The 17,392-nt window shown below is 36.3% G+C and overlaps 2 protein-coding genes across 13 annotated transcripts in view; one reads left to right on the top strand and one right to left on the bottom strand.

The window, feature by feature from the left end:
• The window catches only part of FUBP1 (far upstream element binding protein 1), a 29,274-nt gene extending 24,249 nt beyond the window's left edge, over positions 1 to 5,025 (top strand). For 3 of the 8 annotated variants that reach the window (XM_083359402.1, XM_083359400.1, XM_083359406.1), the window contains 3 exons: positions 94 to 153; positions 240 to 385; positions 2,751 to 5,025. In XM_083359402.1, coding sequence (XP_083215528.1) covers positions 94 to 153; positions 240 to 385; positions 2,751 to 2,858 — 314 coding nt within the window. In that variant the 3' untranslated portion in view covers positions 2,859 to 5,025. Of the gene's footprint in view, positions 1 to 93; positions 154 to 239; positions 386 to 758; positions 1,117 to 2,750 lie in introns of those variants that run through there. The other 5 variants (XR_014492097.1, XM_083359401.1, XM_083359403.1 and 2 more) reach the window with 5 other exon arrangements.
• A 553-nt stretch (positions 5,026 to 5,578) lies between these two features.
• NEXN (nexilin F-actin binding protein) overlaps positions 5,579 to 17,392 on the bottom strand; it is a 37,575-nt gene continuing 25,761 nt past the window's right edge. For 3 of the 5 annotated variants that reach the window (XM_083359408.1, XM_083359407.1, XM_083359409.1), the window contains exons 7-14: positions 17,190 to 17,387; positions 16,492 to 16,671; positions 15,849 to 16,037; positions 14,385 to 14,582; positions 13,703 to 13,924; positions 7,372 to 7,557; positions 6,360 to 6,720; positions 5,579 to 6,266 (exon numbers count right to left, since the gene is read on the bottom strand). In XM_083359408.1, the coding sequence (XP_083215534.1) occupies positions 6,253 to 6,266; positions 6,360 to 6,720; positions 7,372 to 7,557; positions 13,703 to 13,924; positions 14,385 to 14,582; positions 15,849 to 16,037; positions 16,492 to 16,671; positions 17,190 to 17,387 (1,548 nt within the window). In that variant the 3' untranslated portion in view covers positions 5,579 to 6,252. The remainder of the gene's footprint in view (positions 6,267 to 6,359; positions 6,721 to 7,371; positions 7,558 to 13,702; positions 13,925 to 14,384; positions 14,583 to 15,848; positions 16,038 to 16,491; positions 16,672 to 17,189; positions 17,388 to 17,392) is intronic. The other 2 variants (XM_083359411.1, XM_083359410.1) reach the window with 2 other exon arrangements.

Genomic DNA, 17,392 nt, shown 5'->3' with positions numbered 1-17,392 from the left:
CAAAACAGCAAAGAACTCTTCCATTGTATTCTTGACTGTAATTGTGGTATACATGGGAGCTGTGTTTACATTAAAATGTGGGGGGTTTTGCAGGTCAACAAGGGCAGCCACAAGATTATTCAAAGGCTTGGGAGGAATATTACAAGAAGCAAGGTAAATGCTCGTTAGAAATGAGATTATTTTGAGCTTCTTCTGTCCCTTTTATGGCACCGGAGTTGTGTAATCTACATTTGTTCTAGGTCAAGCTGTTCCAGCTCCAACTGGGGCCCCACCGGCAGGCCAGCCAGATTACAGTGCAGCGTGGGCTGAGTACTATAGACAGCAGGCAGCTTATTATGCCCAGACAAGTCCACAAGGAATGCCACAGCATCCTCCAGCACCACAGGTATAACGGTCTTTAATTATTTAACTAATATTTTAGTGAGATGCATCTTTCAATTTTTGTGGGGGGGAATTTTGTTTGTTTTTGCATGTCTCCCACATAAGATATCTTTCTGAAGTATGCATTTTTCCTGATAAACTATAACTGCAAATGAATTAATGCTCTTTTAATTGGAGATCTGTGTTTGTCTTTGCATACATTCAGTGTTTGTGATCTAAAAATTTCTCCTCAGGGTTTTTGAAAGCCATGCAGGAAGCTACCACCATTGCATTAACCAAATTTTCTTTCTTAAAGGCTTCACTCCTGAGTTAGCGCAGTTTTTTAAAAAATATTTCCTTTAACTTTTTGTGTATTTCTTATGTATTTCTTCGCACAGGGCCAATAATAAGAAGTGGACAATACAGTATTTGCTTCATTATGTGGGGGAAAAAAACCTTTGTTAAATGTATGGATGCAGACGCCTTGATGAAGATCATAATTTTGTTTGGTTTAAAAATAGTGTTTTTTTTGAAATGTACAAAATATCTATCACAACTGATAGGAGGTAATATTTCTGTGTAGAAATGGAAATTGGTTTGTTTTTAGTACATTAGTGTAGATGTACACATTCCAGCAAATGTATTTGCAACTATTATGTGGTCAATGCTTTGTGATATAAATGTACTTTTTCAATGTATACTTGATCACTTTTAAATGCTTGTTTTGTGCTTTGCAATAAATAATATGAAACCTCCTGTGTTGGTAAGTTGGATATATGGGTACTCAAGAGAATTCAATGATATTTTTTTTAGTAATTCTGTACATGTACACAAATAAGGCTTTCCCCCCCCCCCTCTTTTAAGTTCAGGCTTGATGTTGGTATTTCCCCAGAATAGGTTTAGAGGGATCTCTTCTGTGATTGTATGTTGCTATTTAGCATTCTGATATCTTCCTCTTTCTACTTGTGTAAAAATTGTATGTATGTGAAGGTATTTCTTGACATACTTCTGCATTAACAGTTGAAATTTCTTTTTTATTCATGACCACTGTCCCAGACCCATATAGCTGCTATAGTTAACATTTGTTTTATGAATGATTTAATTCTTTAGTATATTTTCCAGACACATTATTAAAGTCAGTTATCTAGACAAACAAAATGTGCTAAGCAGTTGGTTTGCAGCATTTTGCTATAGAATTCAGTGTAGTAAGGATGATTATGCTTTTTAGTTATAAAACTTGCATTTGTTGTAGAACATGCTGTTTTGAGTCTTGGAATGCTTAATGAAAAAAGGTTTTTTCAGATAAGGTCTGTTTTTAAATGTTGAAGACTAGTTTTTAAGTTATGTTTGAAAAGTATCTGTCATACATTTTACTTTTAATAATTCTAATTGAAAATTGGTGTTCTGTTAAAATCCACTGTTTGCTTTTTTTTGCATATATTAGATTACATGCAATACAGTCTGTCTTGCCATTGTCTGTTGAAGTGCAGGTTTGATCCAGCCAGTATAGAACTAGCTCTGTAGGGGTGAGGAGGACTGTGCTGTGTATCATCCTTGATTGTTCCTTCAAGGAGCATTGCACTGTAAGTACATCAGAATGACAAAATGATGAACTGCAACAGTATCTTTTTGTCAATGTTCCACATAATGCAAATGCCATACTTCTGTGAATATTATGTTGGAATAAAATACAGTGCTGATATTTTAGAAAATCACAAATGGGTTCTTAAATCAGATACCTAGATATGCATAAATGTATGTATGTATGTATGGGTAAGTATTTTGAGATATTTAGCTTTAGCTAAAGAATTCATCAATGAACTAACATTGTTCATTAGGGTTTCAGAAATGAGATGTCTTCAGATATCAACTTATAAATTGTTAACATTTAAAAATGCTTGTCAGGAGGAAGTTGTTTTTGTCTTCAGTTGTCTGCATATATTTAGTGATGCAGCTATATACTATTTTTCTAAATCTTTATTAGCCTTATCTTTAGAAAATCATTTTGTTGTTTTGGAGTGTTCACTTAGAGTGGCTGCAAGAGAAGAACTGAATGTGGTCTAAAATGAAGTAGTATTATTGCGAAAATAATTAGAAATGCATTTGTTCTACTGTAGAATCAGGAGGGATTTTTTTATCCCAGTTTAGTTTAGGATTTACATTTTGAAAAGACTACTAGAAGTTAATAAATATATAGAGAAATAGGCTATGAAGTCTCTTAAATATTTTGCATGTTAAGTCTGTAGCTTATTGGAAAATGGTGTAGTTATTAACTAAACAACAAACATTCACCTGATTATCATTCACTAAATGGAGGCTGTTGATTTTGATTCATTTAAAGTATAAAATCTTTATTAATTGCAAACAGTGCAATTATTTATACTTCACAGTGCCTTCCCAGATCTTCCACCTTAGGTTCTGCTGCAAAAAGCACAGGTAAGCACAACCTAAGGAAGTGTATAAATACATATTTCAGTATATCAATGTTGTCCCTGTGAGAATTTTTTTGTGCTTGTGTATTCAAAAGCAATCTGCCAATATCTTTTCCCAAATGTATTCTGCTATTCATGGTTTCATTCCTATGAGAATTCTGAAACAATTATTTACATTTCTGGGTAAATGTGTATCTTTATTTTTTTAAAGATAAGTGGATTGCTGCAATAATTTTTGAGTAAGTCACTTTTACTATTTTCCCTCAATAGTTGTTACAAATGAATATAAAATATTTTTTCAAGATACAGGAAATATTGGTCAGAACTTCAACAGCCTTCACAAATGCTTCTATAATGTGGATGTTACACCCAAATACAACGTACTCGAATATTGTATGTTTCTCTCAATCCTAAGATGATACACCATAAACCATAAGTTAATGTAGCTTGATTATTTCATGCAGAAGGAAAAGAAGTAAGATTTTACTTTTGCAAAATAGTTCTAAAAAATATTGTGCCAGTGATATGTTAACAAGTTTGGCAGATCTTTTCTTTTTATAGCAATTTCCTTCCTACTTTGCTCTTTCAGCTGAATTGCTGTATATTTTTGCTAGTTTTAAAATGTTTTGTATATGACTTAGCTAGGTAGCTTAATTTTCAGTTTAAGTAGACAATTTTAAGGCAGTACCATCAGTTTTTGTTTGTCACTTAATAAAATGTTTTGATTTTATCGAAAGTCCTGCTTTTCTGTGCATGAAAGGAAAATATTCAAAAACCCTGCCTTCATTTTCACACACAGTGCTGAAGATGCTGCAAGCACCAAATCATAGCTCATAAAATCAGGTCCTGAGATAGTTACTTCCAATAAAGAGGATTCCTTTGAGTGTATGGCCCTGGTGAGCCGATGAGCATGGACCATAGAAGGGCTCCATGTAGAAGGTAAAATTGGCAAAAACAATACCGATTTTAAATGTATCCCATACTTAATGGTGTAGGGTATAATTTGCCTGTTTTTATCGCTTCTCATTCTTTAAAGTGCTATTTGCTTGACCGTAAATGTTCCATAACGTGTTATGTGGTAATTATAAAAATTATTTGATCAGTTTACACTTTGCTAAATAGTCAAGCACGGATATGTTTGCATTTACAACTAAATCAGTAGTTGTACTAGAATTCCCTCGAGCCATTTGATTTTATTTTAGGGGGGGTTATACTTTGATATGTCAGATTAATTTTTATATGACACCAAGCTACATGCTGAAGAGCTTCATCTTGGTTGAATATTGTTTCACCATTATAAAAGAAAACTTGTTTTTTCCTGTTCATTCTTAACATACATTGAAATTTAAGTCAAAGTCAGGAGATATAATGGGGGGAAAGTTGTTGACATAGGAGGTGAAGATTTGTGTTAATAATTTTTGTTTCGGTGGACCTATAGGCATCTTCTTGTACTATAGCTTTTATTTTTGGTTTGTCCGATTTCTTTCAGAAAGATAAGGTTGGATTGAAGTGTTCTACTCACAATATGGAACCTTTGAGCCGAATCCATAGATAGTTTTTCCTTGTGCAGTTTGTGTGTTATAGCAGGAAAAAAAATTTCTAAATTCTAATTGAATCCTAGGATTAAATGAAAGTAATGAATGTTTTAAAACAGAGGAACATCTTAATTTCAGCTAATGTCTTTAGATTATCTGTTGGTATGTGTTCTTTATAGGATATTTGCTAGTTAAAAAGCAATCTTTAGAGTTTTGTAAATTACACTTCAGTGATCTTGATAGGTAGGCTGTGTCATTCACTAATCCTTTCTTCTAAAAAAAATATTGTCAGTTGGGATACATTTCATAAATTTGAGGGTAGAATTTTACATTTTTCTTTGTGTATTTTTATAAAGTAAAACATTGGGTTCTACAGAATATGTACAATAGATCCATTTTTCTATTTGTAGTACCCTATCAAACTCTTACATTTATGCAACTTTATCTTAATATGCATGAAAAGCATTTTCGTCCTGAGAATAGTGTTCTCTGCAGAAACTACCCGTGTTAAAAAAGAAGACTGTCTTTTAAAGGCTACTGTGATGGGAAGTATCTTAGGCAGATGCAGCTTGGACGTGAGGTAAATCCAATGCTTTCCAGTATGTTGTGTTGAGCTTGCCTATTGACAGTGTATGTACTCATGAAAATACATTAATTGTACTGTTTTGTATGAATTCTCAATAAATGTAAACTAATGAATGAAAATTTGTCCTTTGCATTATTTAATTTTTAAATGGATTTTTTTAAAAATTATTTGTACATACAAAAAACCTATAAAAGTTTAATGCTATGGCCTTGGTAAAGAAGAAAACATTCAACTTTAGGAACCTAACATATTTATTATCCTTCCAATGAATACAGAAAAAGTAATTTGGTACATATTTAAGAAAAAAATCGCCTGCATAAAAATTTATTCTGACTTCCTCTGGCAACTAAAGTACAAGCCTAAACCAACTGGAAGATTTGCATATGTATGAAGTTCCAGTGCATATTTTAATGTGTGTTAGAATTTTTAGTTAGCTGCTTTTCACTTAGCACCCTTGTCCCCCACCCCAAAAATAATCTATTTAACTGTTCCAGGTTTATAACGGTATCAATAATATATATTTAGTTTGTAAATAGTAGTGAGATGATTCATTAAGTTCTATAAAAATGTGCAAGTTGAAAAGCCACTCACTATTACGCTAACAAATTGAGTATGACAGATTTGCCCAGCATCTTGTCTGGAATGCTGTACTGAAATCATCTAATGGAATAGAAAAAGCAAATATTTGATTTTAAAGGACTTTAATTTACAACTGAATGCATAATTTAATTGTATAAATTTGGTTCAGGCCATTATACTTTTGGTTTTATTCATACAATTTTTAAAAAAAGTAAGCAAAGCGTAAGTTAAATACTATTTTATCTTAGCTGGTAGTGTAACAAAGGACATACTTTGCCCTCAAAGTTGTCATGATCGATACATTTGTGTAGAATGAATTGGTCTTAGCTAAAATATTAAAAATTACAAACTTGCCATGTTACTTTGGCATAAAATTAAAATTGCAAACAATAGAATTGAAATTTTCTGTAGTGAATAATTCTTGCCATTTGGTGCATTCAAGAGTGCTTTCTTTTGACCACATTGAGTATTTTATGTTGACATAATGAAAGGTTCTAGAACCACATGGCAAACCATATCATGCAGTTTTAATTTTCTTTATGAGACATCATTGCATGGACCAATACAGTAGCATACATAAGTAGCCACCATTTGTAGATTGCACTGCTATATGTCAAATGAACCAAACTTTTATTGCCCAAATTTCAGTCTGAAAAGTATTCTACTTGAGGAATGATGGACAACGTCTTGGCCCCACCACAGGAGAGAAAGATAGATGCAGTGAATGAAGGGAAGGAAGGCTCCAGAAATGGTAGGATATTTAATAGTCATCAGCTAAGGGAGAGAAGAGAAGAAAGAGGAATTAAGAGAGAATCAACAGAGAATAAGAACTGAAGACTTGATAACCTGTTAAGTGCTATCTCTTACTTTCAATAGTAAGAATACAGGTGCTGGCTGCTGTTCCTCTACTGTTTACTGCTTTACACATATATTCTCCTTCGTCTTCTGGGAAGGTCTCTGGTAAGTAAAGGCAGTATGTTTCTCCTCTTTCAATGTATTGGTAATCCTCACAGTCTTGCAACATTTCCCCTTCAAACCACCATGTAACTTCCGGCTTGGGTTCGCCAGTTATTTTAACAGTAAACCGTACCGGTTCACTGTCTACAACAGATACATTTTTAAGAGGCTTTTTGAACCATGGAGCACCAGAACGTGCTTGCTGTTCTTCATCTTCGTACACTGAGCCATTAACAATACTCCCTTCCTCCTCTTCCTCTTCCTCTTTTTTCTGCATTTAAACAAACATTGTGAATATTTTAACACAAGTCGTGAAGAAATAGAAACTAATATTGACAATTGGACTTCAAAAGACTAGCTGTTCCCCTAAATTAAAAAGGATCAGCAAATTAAAGTGCTGGGAATTGATGTAATATTTACAGCATATGACAGATATGAGTGATATAGACCTAACACTGATACAAGCAGGCCAGTCATCTTCCAGACTAACGAGAATAAAATGTGCCAGGAGAAACCTGAGCATCTCTTAAGTTTTTGAAGAACAAGAAAAGAATTAAAACAACAAAGTGGATTATTGCATAGGACGGATGTGTCAGGCCAAAATCACGCCCACCCCAGCTCCGGCAATGGGGAAAAAGTCACGGCATGTCATGTGACGTTGCGAGTTTAACCCCTGGCATATGAGAAAAGATGCATAGTGGAATAGCAGTTTCATCAGGCTGCTTTTTCACATGTGTGAATGTCAGTTATTCAAGGCAAGGGAGGGCGTTTGATCAGTGAGTGCCCTAATGTCACCACAGAAAGATATGTCAAAAGCAGAATAAATATATTTGTCCATACGAACATATCCATTGCAGATAAGGGTTCCTATTAGCCTTTCAGCAAAAATTCTGCATTATGGAGATCCAGTAGACACTAATACCTTTTGTAATGCAGCATCTATTTCTTTCTGTTCAAATTGCATACGTAGCAGCTTTTGTTCTTCAATTCTTCTCTGTTCTTCCTCTTCTCTTGCTTTTGCCATCTGTTCAAATCGAGCTTTCATGTCAACTTTGTGTGTGAATGGAGCTTCAGATTTTGCAGCAGGCTTCACATCAACGTCTTCTTCCTGGAAGGCAAAATAAACTTATTAGGAAGAAACTACCTTCAATCTTTCATTTTAAATGGTTGAATTACATCTTAACATATAAATATGTTCTACCTATTTTATCTATTTTGAGCATTTTTAATGGAAGAATGGAGTTTTGATTTAATTTGCCCCAGTGGGCAATATCTGGAAAAAAAAAGATGATTACTTTTATAGAAAAACAGTGGTACAACTACATAAAAATGGGGTCCATGATTAGTGAAAAACTAAAGTGGGGATTAAAATTACATATACATAAGAAAATGCTGAGCAAAAGAATATCTTATAATAAACTTGCCATGCTTTCCACTTAATTCCATTTTAAAAATAATAACCCAATAACAACCAGGAATTCTGTATCAAAAGAATATACAAATTGCTGAATTTGCCAAAACTGTTCTGAACAAAAAAAGCATTAGAAATATATGGGTTATGATAACTTCCTGAAAGTAGATTTGTGAAAGGAGAAATAAAAAAGCTATGCATTTGCTTTGATTAATGTGTGAATAGCACATTCTATATACAGTTAGGAACTGTAGCAACATGTTTTCTAAGTGAAATGAAGTTAGTTATAAAGAAAACTTAGCTGGGAATGGAGCCTTGTAAACAAGTGCTGAGCTTAGGCATTTTTAAAAGATATACAACACATGTTTTATGATTAGCATGTTTATAGATTGGATAATTAGGGTATTTTACTTGAAATTTCTACACAAGTAGTCCTCAGTTACCAATGGTAATTGGCACCAGGAACTATGTTGCTAAATGACAGTCATGAGGTGTAAAGTCATATAACTGCACCAACTGATCAATTGGATTGGCAATTTTTGTTGAAAGTATTAGATAAAATGAATTTTGGGGATAAATTTTTACAACCAATTAGGGCACTATATCAAAAGCAAACAGTCCGTATAATAGTTAATAATAGTTTGACGGAAGTATGTAACATTGAAAAGGGCACAAGGCAGGGGTGCCCGTTGTCACCTTTACTATTTGTTTTAACATTGGAGATATTATTAAAATATGGGACTCAGAAAAAATTAGGGGAATTCAAATAAGAGATCAGGATTACAGACTGAGGGCGTTTGCAGATGATCTGGTTGTTACGGTAACTCAGCCTGAAGATTCAGTTGTAGAACTGATGGAGATAATAATGCAATATGGGAAAGTTTCTGGATTCAAGGTTAACATACAAAAAACTAAAATGTTGTCTAAGAATATGACAGTATCACAAAAGGTTGTTTTAGAAGAGTTAACGGGATTTGAAATTGTTAAAAGGGTTAAATATTTGGGGGTATATTTGTCACCCTCAAATGTAAAGCTATATAAAAATAATTATGAAAAGTTATGGGGAAAAGTTCAAAAAGAATTGGATAGCTGGGAAAAACTACAATTATCTTTATTGGGAAGAATTGCAGCAGTGAAAATGAATGTTTTGCCGAAATTTTTATTTTTATTTCAAATGATACCTATTCTTAAAAAGGATTCAAACTTGGAGGAATGGCAAAAGGGCATTAATAAATTTGTCTGGGCAGGGAAAAGGCCACGATTTAAATTTAAGATTATGCAGGATATGCGTGAGAGAGGTGGTCTTAAAATGCCTAATCTTAAACTATACTATGAAGCTGCTGCTTTGTCAGCGATAAGTGATTGGATTAATTTAACACAAGTGAGATTATTAAATCTTGAAGGCCATGATTTGTTATTTGGTTGGCATGCATATTTATTGTATGATAAGAAGGTGGATAATGTGTTCAAGGTACATATTTTAAGACATGCTCTGTTGCAAGTTTGGAAAAAGTATAGACATAAGTTAAATTATAAGATACCTATATGGGCAATACCAAAACACGCAATAGAAAATATAAGTGTTGGGTTTAAACATGATGTGACTACATATAAGGAAATTTTAAGTTTGGAAAGGAATGTATGGCATTTGAAGCCGTATAATATCTTAAGAGAAGAAAAGATTGTACAAACTTGGTTTCAGTAAGGGCAATTACAGGCCAGGTGGAAAGAAGACCAGAAAATTGGTTTTTCAATGACTGATGAAAATTTGGTAAAGCAAATTAGAGATCAAGGTCAAGCACATATTAAAAGGATATAACTTGCATTGATAGAAATTGATTCAGAGACAGAACTTGTTAAAGACTGTATGATAAAGTGGGCTCAGAATTTTCAAGAAGTCATTACAATGGATACTTGGGAAAAGATTTGGGTGAGAAATGTAAAATTTACGCAAGCTCAAAACTTAAGAGAGAACTTTTATAAAATGTTTTATAGGTGGCACTTAGATCCTAAAAAATTAGCAACTATGTATCCGAACTGCCAGCCTAAATGTTGGAGGTGTGGTGGTGAAGATGCAACGTATTTTCATATATGGTGGACCTGCAAAAAGGTTAAAGCTTTTTGGATTAAAATCTGGTGGAACATGCAAAAGATATTTAAGAAAAGGATAAAGTTTTGTCCGCAATTGTTTTTATTGGGCATTATTACTGATACTACTGTTGTGGACACTAAGTTGATGTTGAATTTAATTACGGCAGCAAGACTTTTAGTAGGGCAATATTGGAAGAAGGAAGAACTGCCGACTATAGAAGAATGGACTTTAAAAGTTTCCAACCTGGCGGAAATGGCAAAGATCTCAGCATACTTGAAAGACCATTCGCAACAGAGATATATTGTGGAGTGGAAAAAATGGATTGATTATATCCAGAATAAATATGGGACTAAAAAGTTTCATCTAGCATTTGAATAAGTATTGATGTGATATTTATATTGCTTGTAGTTATTTTATAAGAGTTAAAGTGCGATAGATTTAATAGTTTATTGTTGTTTGCATAAGGTAGATTATGATTGTTTATATTTTTATACCCTGTATTTAGCTCTGGGAAGTTGGGGAGGGGGAAGGGAGGGAGGGGTTGGGGAAAGGGGAGGGGGTTGGGAGGGGTTTTGTTTTGTTAAAAAAAATGTATTGTAAAACTTTTCAATAAAAAAAATATATAACTGCACCAACTTAGGACAGCAATTCCTGCAATCCTAGTTGCTGCTGTTAGGCAAATCCTGTGCAGTTATGGCATCTCACAATGACATAATAACCATTTGTAATCTCCTTTCTGGTCGACTACTGTAACATAATTGTGAGCTGGTTGCCAAACAACTGAATTGCAATCACATAACTGCCAAGATGCTGTGAGAACTCCAGCCACAAGTCTTCATTCTAAGTCCACCTCATTCAGCAACATCATAACTCTGGTTGTTAAATAACTGAGGATTATATGAACAATGCTTCAAATACACTGTTAATAAAAAAAATACAGTTAATAAAAAAAAACCTCAGTAGTCCTAGTAAGCCTGAAAGGTTGCTTTTTCTTGCACTATGTTGGGTATTATTTCAAATCTTTAATCCCTAACTTCTAAATTTTATATTAATGATCCGTTTCAAACAATTAACCACTGGAAAAAGTAGAACTGAAAAAGAACACCTGAAGCTTTCATTATGCTTCTGTTAAAGTACCCTTCCAAGAATAAGAAAAGAAAAAGCAAATTAAGCCACCAAAACTTAAAAACCAGGTTTTTCCTTTTTTAAGAGCTTAAGCCACTACTAAGGCTTTTAAATGTAGAATTTAGAATTGTACCTAAAAACTGACTGGTAATTAGTGCACATGAAATAAAAACAGGGTTTATTTATGTTCCCAGTTACTGTGCCAGCTGAGCTCCATTAACTGGGGGTATGGAAGAACTTCAAGCACAACGTGACACAGAATATGTTAGGAAATTTAACCAAGATATTTTAAGTCTATATACTGTCCTGGAAAACTTCACATATTTCAAGAGATTTAAGTACCTACATATCAATTAAACCAGCAAGCATATTAGATATTAGAAGGTTGTTTCTAGAAAGGGACTGCAATTCCATCTAACAGATTACGTTCACCTTTCATGAATTGTATTCCTCATGATGAATTTCATCTTGAAAATTTCTACAATAAATGTACAGTGGTATCTTGGTACTCAATTGCTTTGAAACTCATCACATTTAGTACTCAATGCATTTTGATGTGAAAATTTTGTCCCCAGTACTCATAGTTTGGCACTCAACATGCAAGCTAGAACTTGCAGGTGTTGGCTGCCTTGTGATTCATTACATTATTCTTTATGGGGAAAAATGAATTTGCTACTCATTGTTTTTGGTATTTATCTTGCCACCCAGAACCAATTAACAATGAGTATAAAGGTACCACTGTATTTGTTAAATGTGTATCCTTCCTTTCCATCATATGGTACATGGGATTTTTTTTTACCCACAGGCATTTATGTTACTATTTGTAAATTTGTAACATATTTATAAAATATGTATTTTCTGTATTGTAGGTAATATATCACTTACAATATAGAGAATACAATTGGTATCACATCTTTCAGTTAACTGGCAAGGTGTGAGTATTTAATAAATAAAACAGGATTAAGTTGAGAGCCAGTTTGGCCTAGTGATAAAGGCTCCAAGCTAGAAACAGGAGACTGTAAGTTCTAGTCCAGACATGTCAAACACAAGGCCTGTTATGTGGTTCTGTCTGGCCCAGGGGACCTGCTCTGGAAAGAGCCAAAGACCGGCCCGCCGCACCTTAACCCAGCCCAGGCCGACCAGGTGCTGATCTACAATCTGGTTGCGTCCATCAAAGCCAGAACATGCTCAGTCTTAAATCCACGGGGCAGCCCCGCTCTGCCTTCTGGGTGCGCGTGCAAGCAGAGTCTGGTGTCCCTGCTGGCTGTCTTGTCCCACAGGCTGACTTCACCCAGGATGCCGGCACTGGCCGTCTCCTGTGCACACACCCAGGGGGCGGGACAGAGGTGGCGGCGTAGCTCCTTGCTGGTTCCAGTGGATCTTAGGCTGAGCGTATTCTGACTTTGATGGACGCAACCAAGTTGTGCCACCACCCCACCAGCACCTCCAGCCTCGCAGCTGCGAGGCATCCCTTTCAACAGTACTGCCCTCGTCCACCCACATGATAAAGGAATGGCCAGCAGCAGCGTGTTAGTGCTGGCAATCTCTCCCCCTCCCATCACCCTGTCCTAAGAGATGAGAAGGCAAAGGAAGGGAGGTAGGGAGGACAGAATGAAGCAACAGAGGGTGGGAGGAAAGAAGAGAGGAATGGAGGAAGGAACAGGGTGGGAGGGAGGGAAAAAGGAAGGAACGGAGGCAGGAACAGTGGGAGAGGAAGGGAAAAGGGAGGGAAAAGGAGGAAGGAAAAAAGGAACAGAAGAAGGAATGGAGGGAGGGAGGAAAAAGAGGAAGAAATGGAAGAAGGAACAGAGGGTGAGAGGAAGGAAGGAACAGGAAGGACTGGAGGGTGGGAGGGAGGAAAGAAGGAACAGTGGGTGGGAGGGACTATGTCCCCGAGGTCCCATCCTCCTCCACCAGAGACCCTGATCTGCCCCAGTCCTGCCCAGGCACCCCTAAAGCGAGTGATGTCAAGCTGGCCACACCCACCCAGTAGGCCATGCCCATCCTAGACACACCCACCCCAAGGGCAACCACAATGCTGATGAAACTCAATGAAATTGAGTTTGACACCCCTGTTCTAGTCCTACCTTAGGCATAAGAACCAACTGTGTGACTTTGCATCACTCCAACCCATTTCACAGGGTTGTGGGGAAAATCTGAGAGGGAGGAGCATTAGGTGTATTCATTGACTTGAGTTTTTTTTATAAAAACAATAAAGGAGGGGTATAAATAAACAAATCAGATGTATAAGGTTATCAGAGATTGTCATGAAGATCCAGAATCCTGTTTCCTTGATAACATTTTGCTATAATTTTCCTTTGAATGCTCATATTGGTTTGTTTCATTGATTCTGTTATATAAATATGGAAACCATATGATGCATTATCTAGTCAAACATTCCTTCAGAATTCAACAGCTTTTGTTGACTTTTCTGTTTTCTCCTAAACTGACACATGATAATGACCAAACTGTAAAAGATTATATTGGAAAGCCTCCAGTGTGATGGAACCGGTTCCCAGTGGCTCTTTTCCTTTTTTAGGTTGCCGACCCCTGACCCAGACTGTCACAACTATTTAAATGATGGCCACAAATTATTTCTCTATATACTTAAAAAAAATAGCATACCTCTTGAAATTTCTCTGCTTCTCTTTCTTTTATTTCTTGATCTATAGCTCTCCTCCTTGCTCTTTCTTCTTCAATTTTTTTGTTTGTTTCTTCCTCAGATAACTTTCCAATTTTTTCAAATTTTTTCTTTAAGTTCTTTGGTTGAATTGAACCACTTCTCTTTAACTTTATCAGTTCCTCATATTCCCTGCTTAGCTCAAAGGTTTCACATTCCTCCTCCTCCTATTAGAATAAAATGTTTGAAATTATCAGTTGAACAAAGAATACATGAACAAAATCCAATTAAAAATAATAGACATATAGAGATAAACCACATTTTCACACAAAAGAAACAATAAAAAAGCTAAAAAAATAACACCAGAAAACATCTCCAGAGGCCTATATATCCAGATAAGCAGGGATTAACACCAGACAAACAAGCAGAAAACCCCCTAATCAAGGAACTATGAAGGAGAAAACCACACCCCCATTCACACTGGCAAAGGAGCAAACCCCACTCAATAGCACTGATGTTACCTAATCAAGTAATGAAGTGTGTACAAGCAAACAACCAAGCTCAAAGGATTCCAAAATTTTAAAAAAAAACAGTTAATCACAGAAGTTATGTATTTTATAAATTTAAAAATTGTTAGCCAAGTCTGCTATCAACGAGATAAAATATTTCACAACCTCAAATACAGACCTGTCCCATTTCTTGTCTGAGCAGTTCATATTCTTGCTTCTCCTGTTCCAGTTTTTGTCGGCGTTCTTCTTCGGTGCGTCTTTTTTCTTCTTCCATTTTTTGTCTCAGTAATTCCTCAAAATTAATTTCCAGTTTACCAGGTGTCAGAGATTCTTGAGATGCAGTTTTTGACATTAGTGAAAGTTCATCGTCTGGCCCCTGTTAAAAATAATCTGGCTCATTAACAATAAGTTCAGTATCGATATTAAATTATAGGTTACATATTGATAACTATATGGACATTTATCTTTATTAATGCTTTGGTCAAATTTTGAGAGTTTGGATTATCATAATCTGAAATAAGCCACCAAGAGTCATTGGATACAAGATGGGCAGTAAATAAATTTAATAAATAAATAAATAAATACCACTGAAAAGAAGTTTACATGACCAACTTCATTCAAACTAGTAAACAAATCAGCACATTTTTTTCCCTCAGTCTGAACTGAGATTTAAAACTTGGCACTAATTTTTGAAATTATAACTTGCTTTCTTTTCTGGTTTTTTAAATTAACTTTATCCTGTTTATTTGACTATATTATGATTTTTTTTAAAAAAAAACACCCTATATATGATTTTGAGAATCTTTTTAACTCAAATGATGACCTAGAAATAACTTAATAGGCAAATCTATAGTATGTGAGCATTTCAATTAAACTGATTTCTTGTTTTGTTTCTAAGTCTGGCCAGTCTTGATGTTTCAGCAGATTGAAAACTAGCTATCAATTAATACTAGTCATTATGACTTACGGATTGCCCTAAAAGATTTGAGAATGTCGCAAACAGCACAAGAAAACATTGTGTGTGGAGAGGGACATATGTGAAAGAGACACCAATGAAAATTATTTAACTCTCTTCCCAGGGAAAACACCATAGGATCCTTGATTCACAGAGAAATAAGTGTAGTTCTAGGTCAGGGGTGTCAAACTCAATTTCATTGAGGGCCACATCAGCATTGCGGTTGCCCTCAGGGGGCCGGGTGGGTATGGTCAGGGTGGGCGTGGCCTACTGGGTGGGCGTGGCTAAGGTGTATGGCCTACTGGGTGGGCATGGCCAGCTCTACATCGTTTGCATCAAGGGTGCCTATGGGGGCCAGGGCAGGAGTGGGACAGATCTGAGGGTCTCTGGCAGAAGGAGGGTCTCTGGGCCAGAGCCAAGGCAGTGGGGGCCATTCCCTCACTGTTTCCAGGATGGCTTTGTGGGCCACATGAAACCACTTCGTGGGCCGGATCCGGCCCCTGGGCCTTGTGTTTGACATGTCTGTTCTAGGTCTTTTGGCTTACGTTTGGGATTTGTTTGGGGAAGGGGTGTATTTTTATTTTTTTTTCAGTCTTACAAGTTTGTGTTAACCCACTACTGGCTGATAAATGAATCTAGCAAAAATGAACAGCTAAAGCTAGCTGGAATAATTAAAGGGATACCTACCATACTTTTTCTCGCCTCAGCAAATGCTTTTTTCTCCTCTTCTATACGCCTCCGGGCCTCTTCCTCTGCTTTTCTTTTTTCCTCCTCTTGCCTTTGTCTTTCTATTTCCTCAAATGTCAGTCTCAGTTTTCCAGGACGGAACTCCTTGACAGAATTTTCAGCTTCTTGATCTTCATTTTCTTCATTTCTCTTTGGGGAAAGAACATATTTTTAAGAAGCTTTCGAAACAATGTTCAAATTTGAAATTAATTTGTTAAAGAAATTTAAATTTGTCAAAAGAATAGCAGCCCAAACGCCTTTTGCTTATGGAAACTTTGATTCAGCAAAGGAATTCCACCCAAAGATATAGATCCCAGAATATTTAGGAAGATCTGCTCAGGAGAATAGGACTATCCTCTGTAAAGATTCTATTTAAGAGATTCTCCAGCCACTGGGAACAAAGAAAAAACTCCAAAAACATTTTGGCTCCCGGAGGAGGAGGAGGAGGAGGAGGAATGGGAAATTAGGAAGTTCAAGACCTTGTAAATCTCTGAACTTTCCTTAAATGGGATAAATCCTCCATTATATGCTAATAAAATCATCCTGCCATATCGTATGTTACAAAAACCTCCTGGCTTTTATATGTTTGAACAAACATGCTTACCATTTGTTGCCTTGCTTCCTCATAGGCACGTTTTTCCTCTTCCAAACGTAGCCTTGCCTCCTCTTCTGCTTGCTTTTTCTCTTTCTCTTGTCTTTGTCTTTCCAATTCCTCAAATGTTAATTTAACTTTACCAGGAGAGGGAGATTCTTCGCTTTCATTATCAAAGCTTTCCTCTTCATCCTATACAGAAGGTTCAGTTCTCAGATTTGCACCCTTTTGAGACAGGTGGTCTAAAACAACTTTCTCCATAGTTATGCTCTTAACTTCCCGGGAAGAAACTTTCCCTTCATTCAAAGAGGGTGGCTGTTTCTAAATAAATATGCTTTTGAGATCATGCAACAGTTTTACACGCCAAGTAAGCTTACCGTCAAACTCAATTTCATTGAGGGCCGCATCAGCATTGCGGTTGCCCTCAGGGGGCTGGGTGGGTGTGGCCTGGGTGGGCGTGGCCTACTGGGTGGGCGTGGCTAAAGTGCGTATGGCCTACTGGGTGGGCATGGCCAGGTCTACATTGTTCGCATCAAGGTTGCCTATGGGGGCCTGAGCAGGAGTGGGACAGATCTGAGGGTCTCTGGGCCAGGGCCAAGGCAGTGGGGGGCGTTCCCTCACTGTTTCCAGGATGGCTTTGCGGGCTGCATGAAACCATTTCACGGGCCAGATCTGGCCCCCGGGCCTTGTGTTTGACATGTCTGGCTTACCGCATCCGGTGAAAAATATTTGACTTCTTTTAGAGCTTCCTTTTCCTGCTCATATCTCAGTCGCTTTTCTTCTTCAAGCTTTCTTCTTTCTTGTTCTTCTCTTTCTCTTTCTCGGTCCTCAAAACTTATTTTCATCCTTCCAGGTGTTTTGCTAGGTTTTACAGGAACTACGGTCACTAGCAGTGACTCATCACCTTCCTGTT

Source organism: Vipera ursinii, assembly GCF_947247035.1.
Source record: "Vipera ursinii genome assembly, chromosome: 3".
NCBI classification, from domain to species: Eukaryota; Metazoa; Chordata; class Lepidosauria; order Squamata; family Viperidae; genus Vipera; species Vipera ursinii.
Note: the sequence above shows the minus strand (reverse complement) of the source record. Positions and strands in the feature narration are given on the sequence as shown.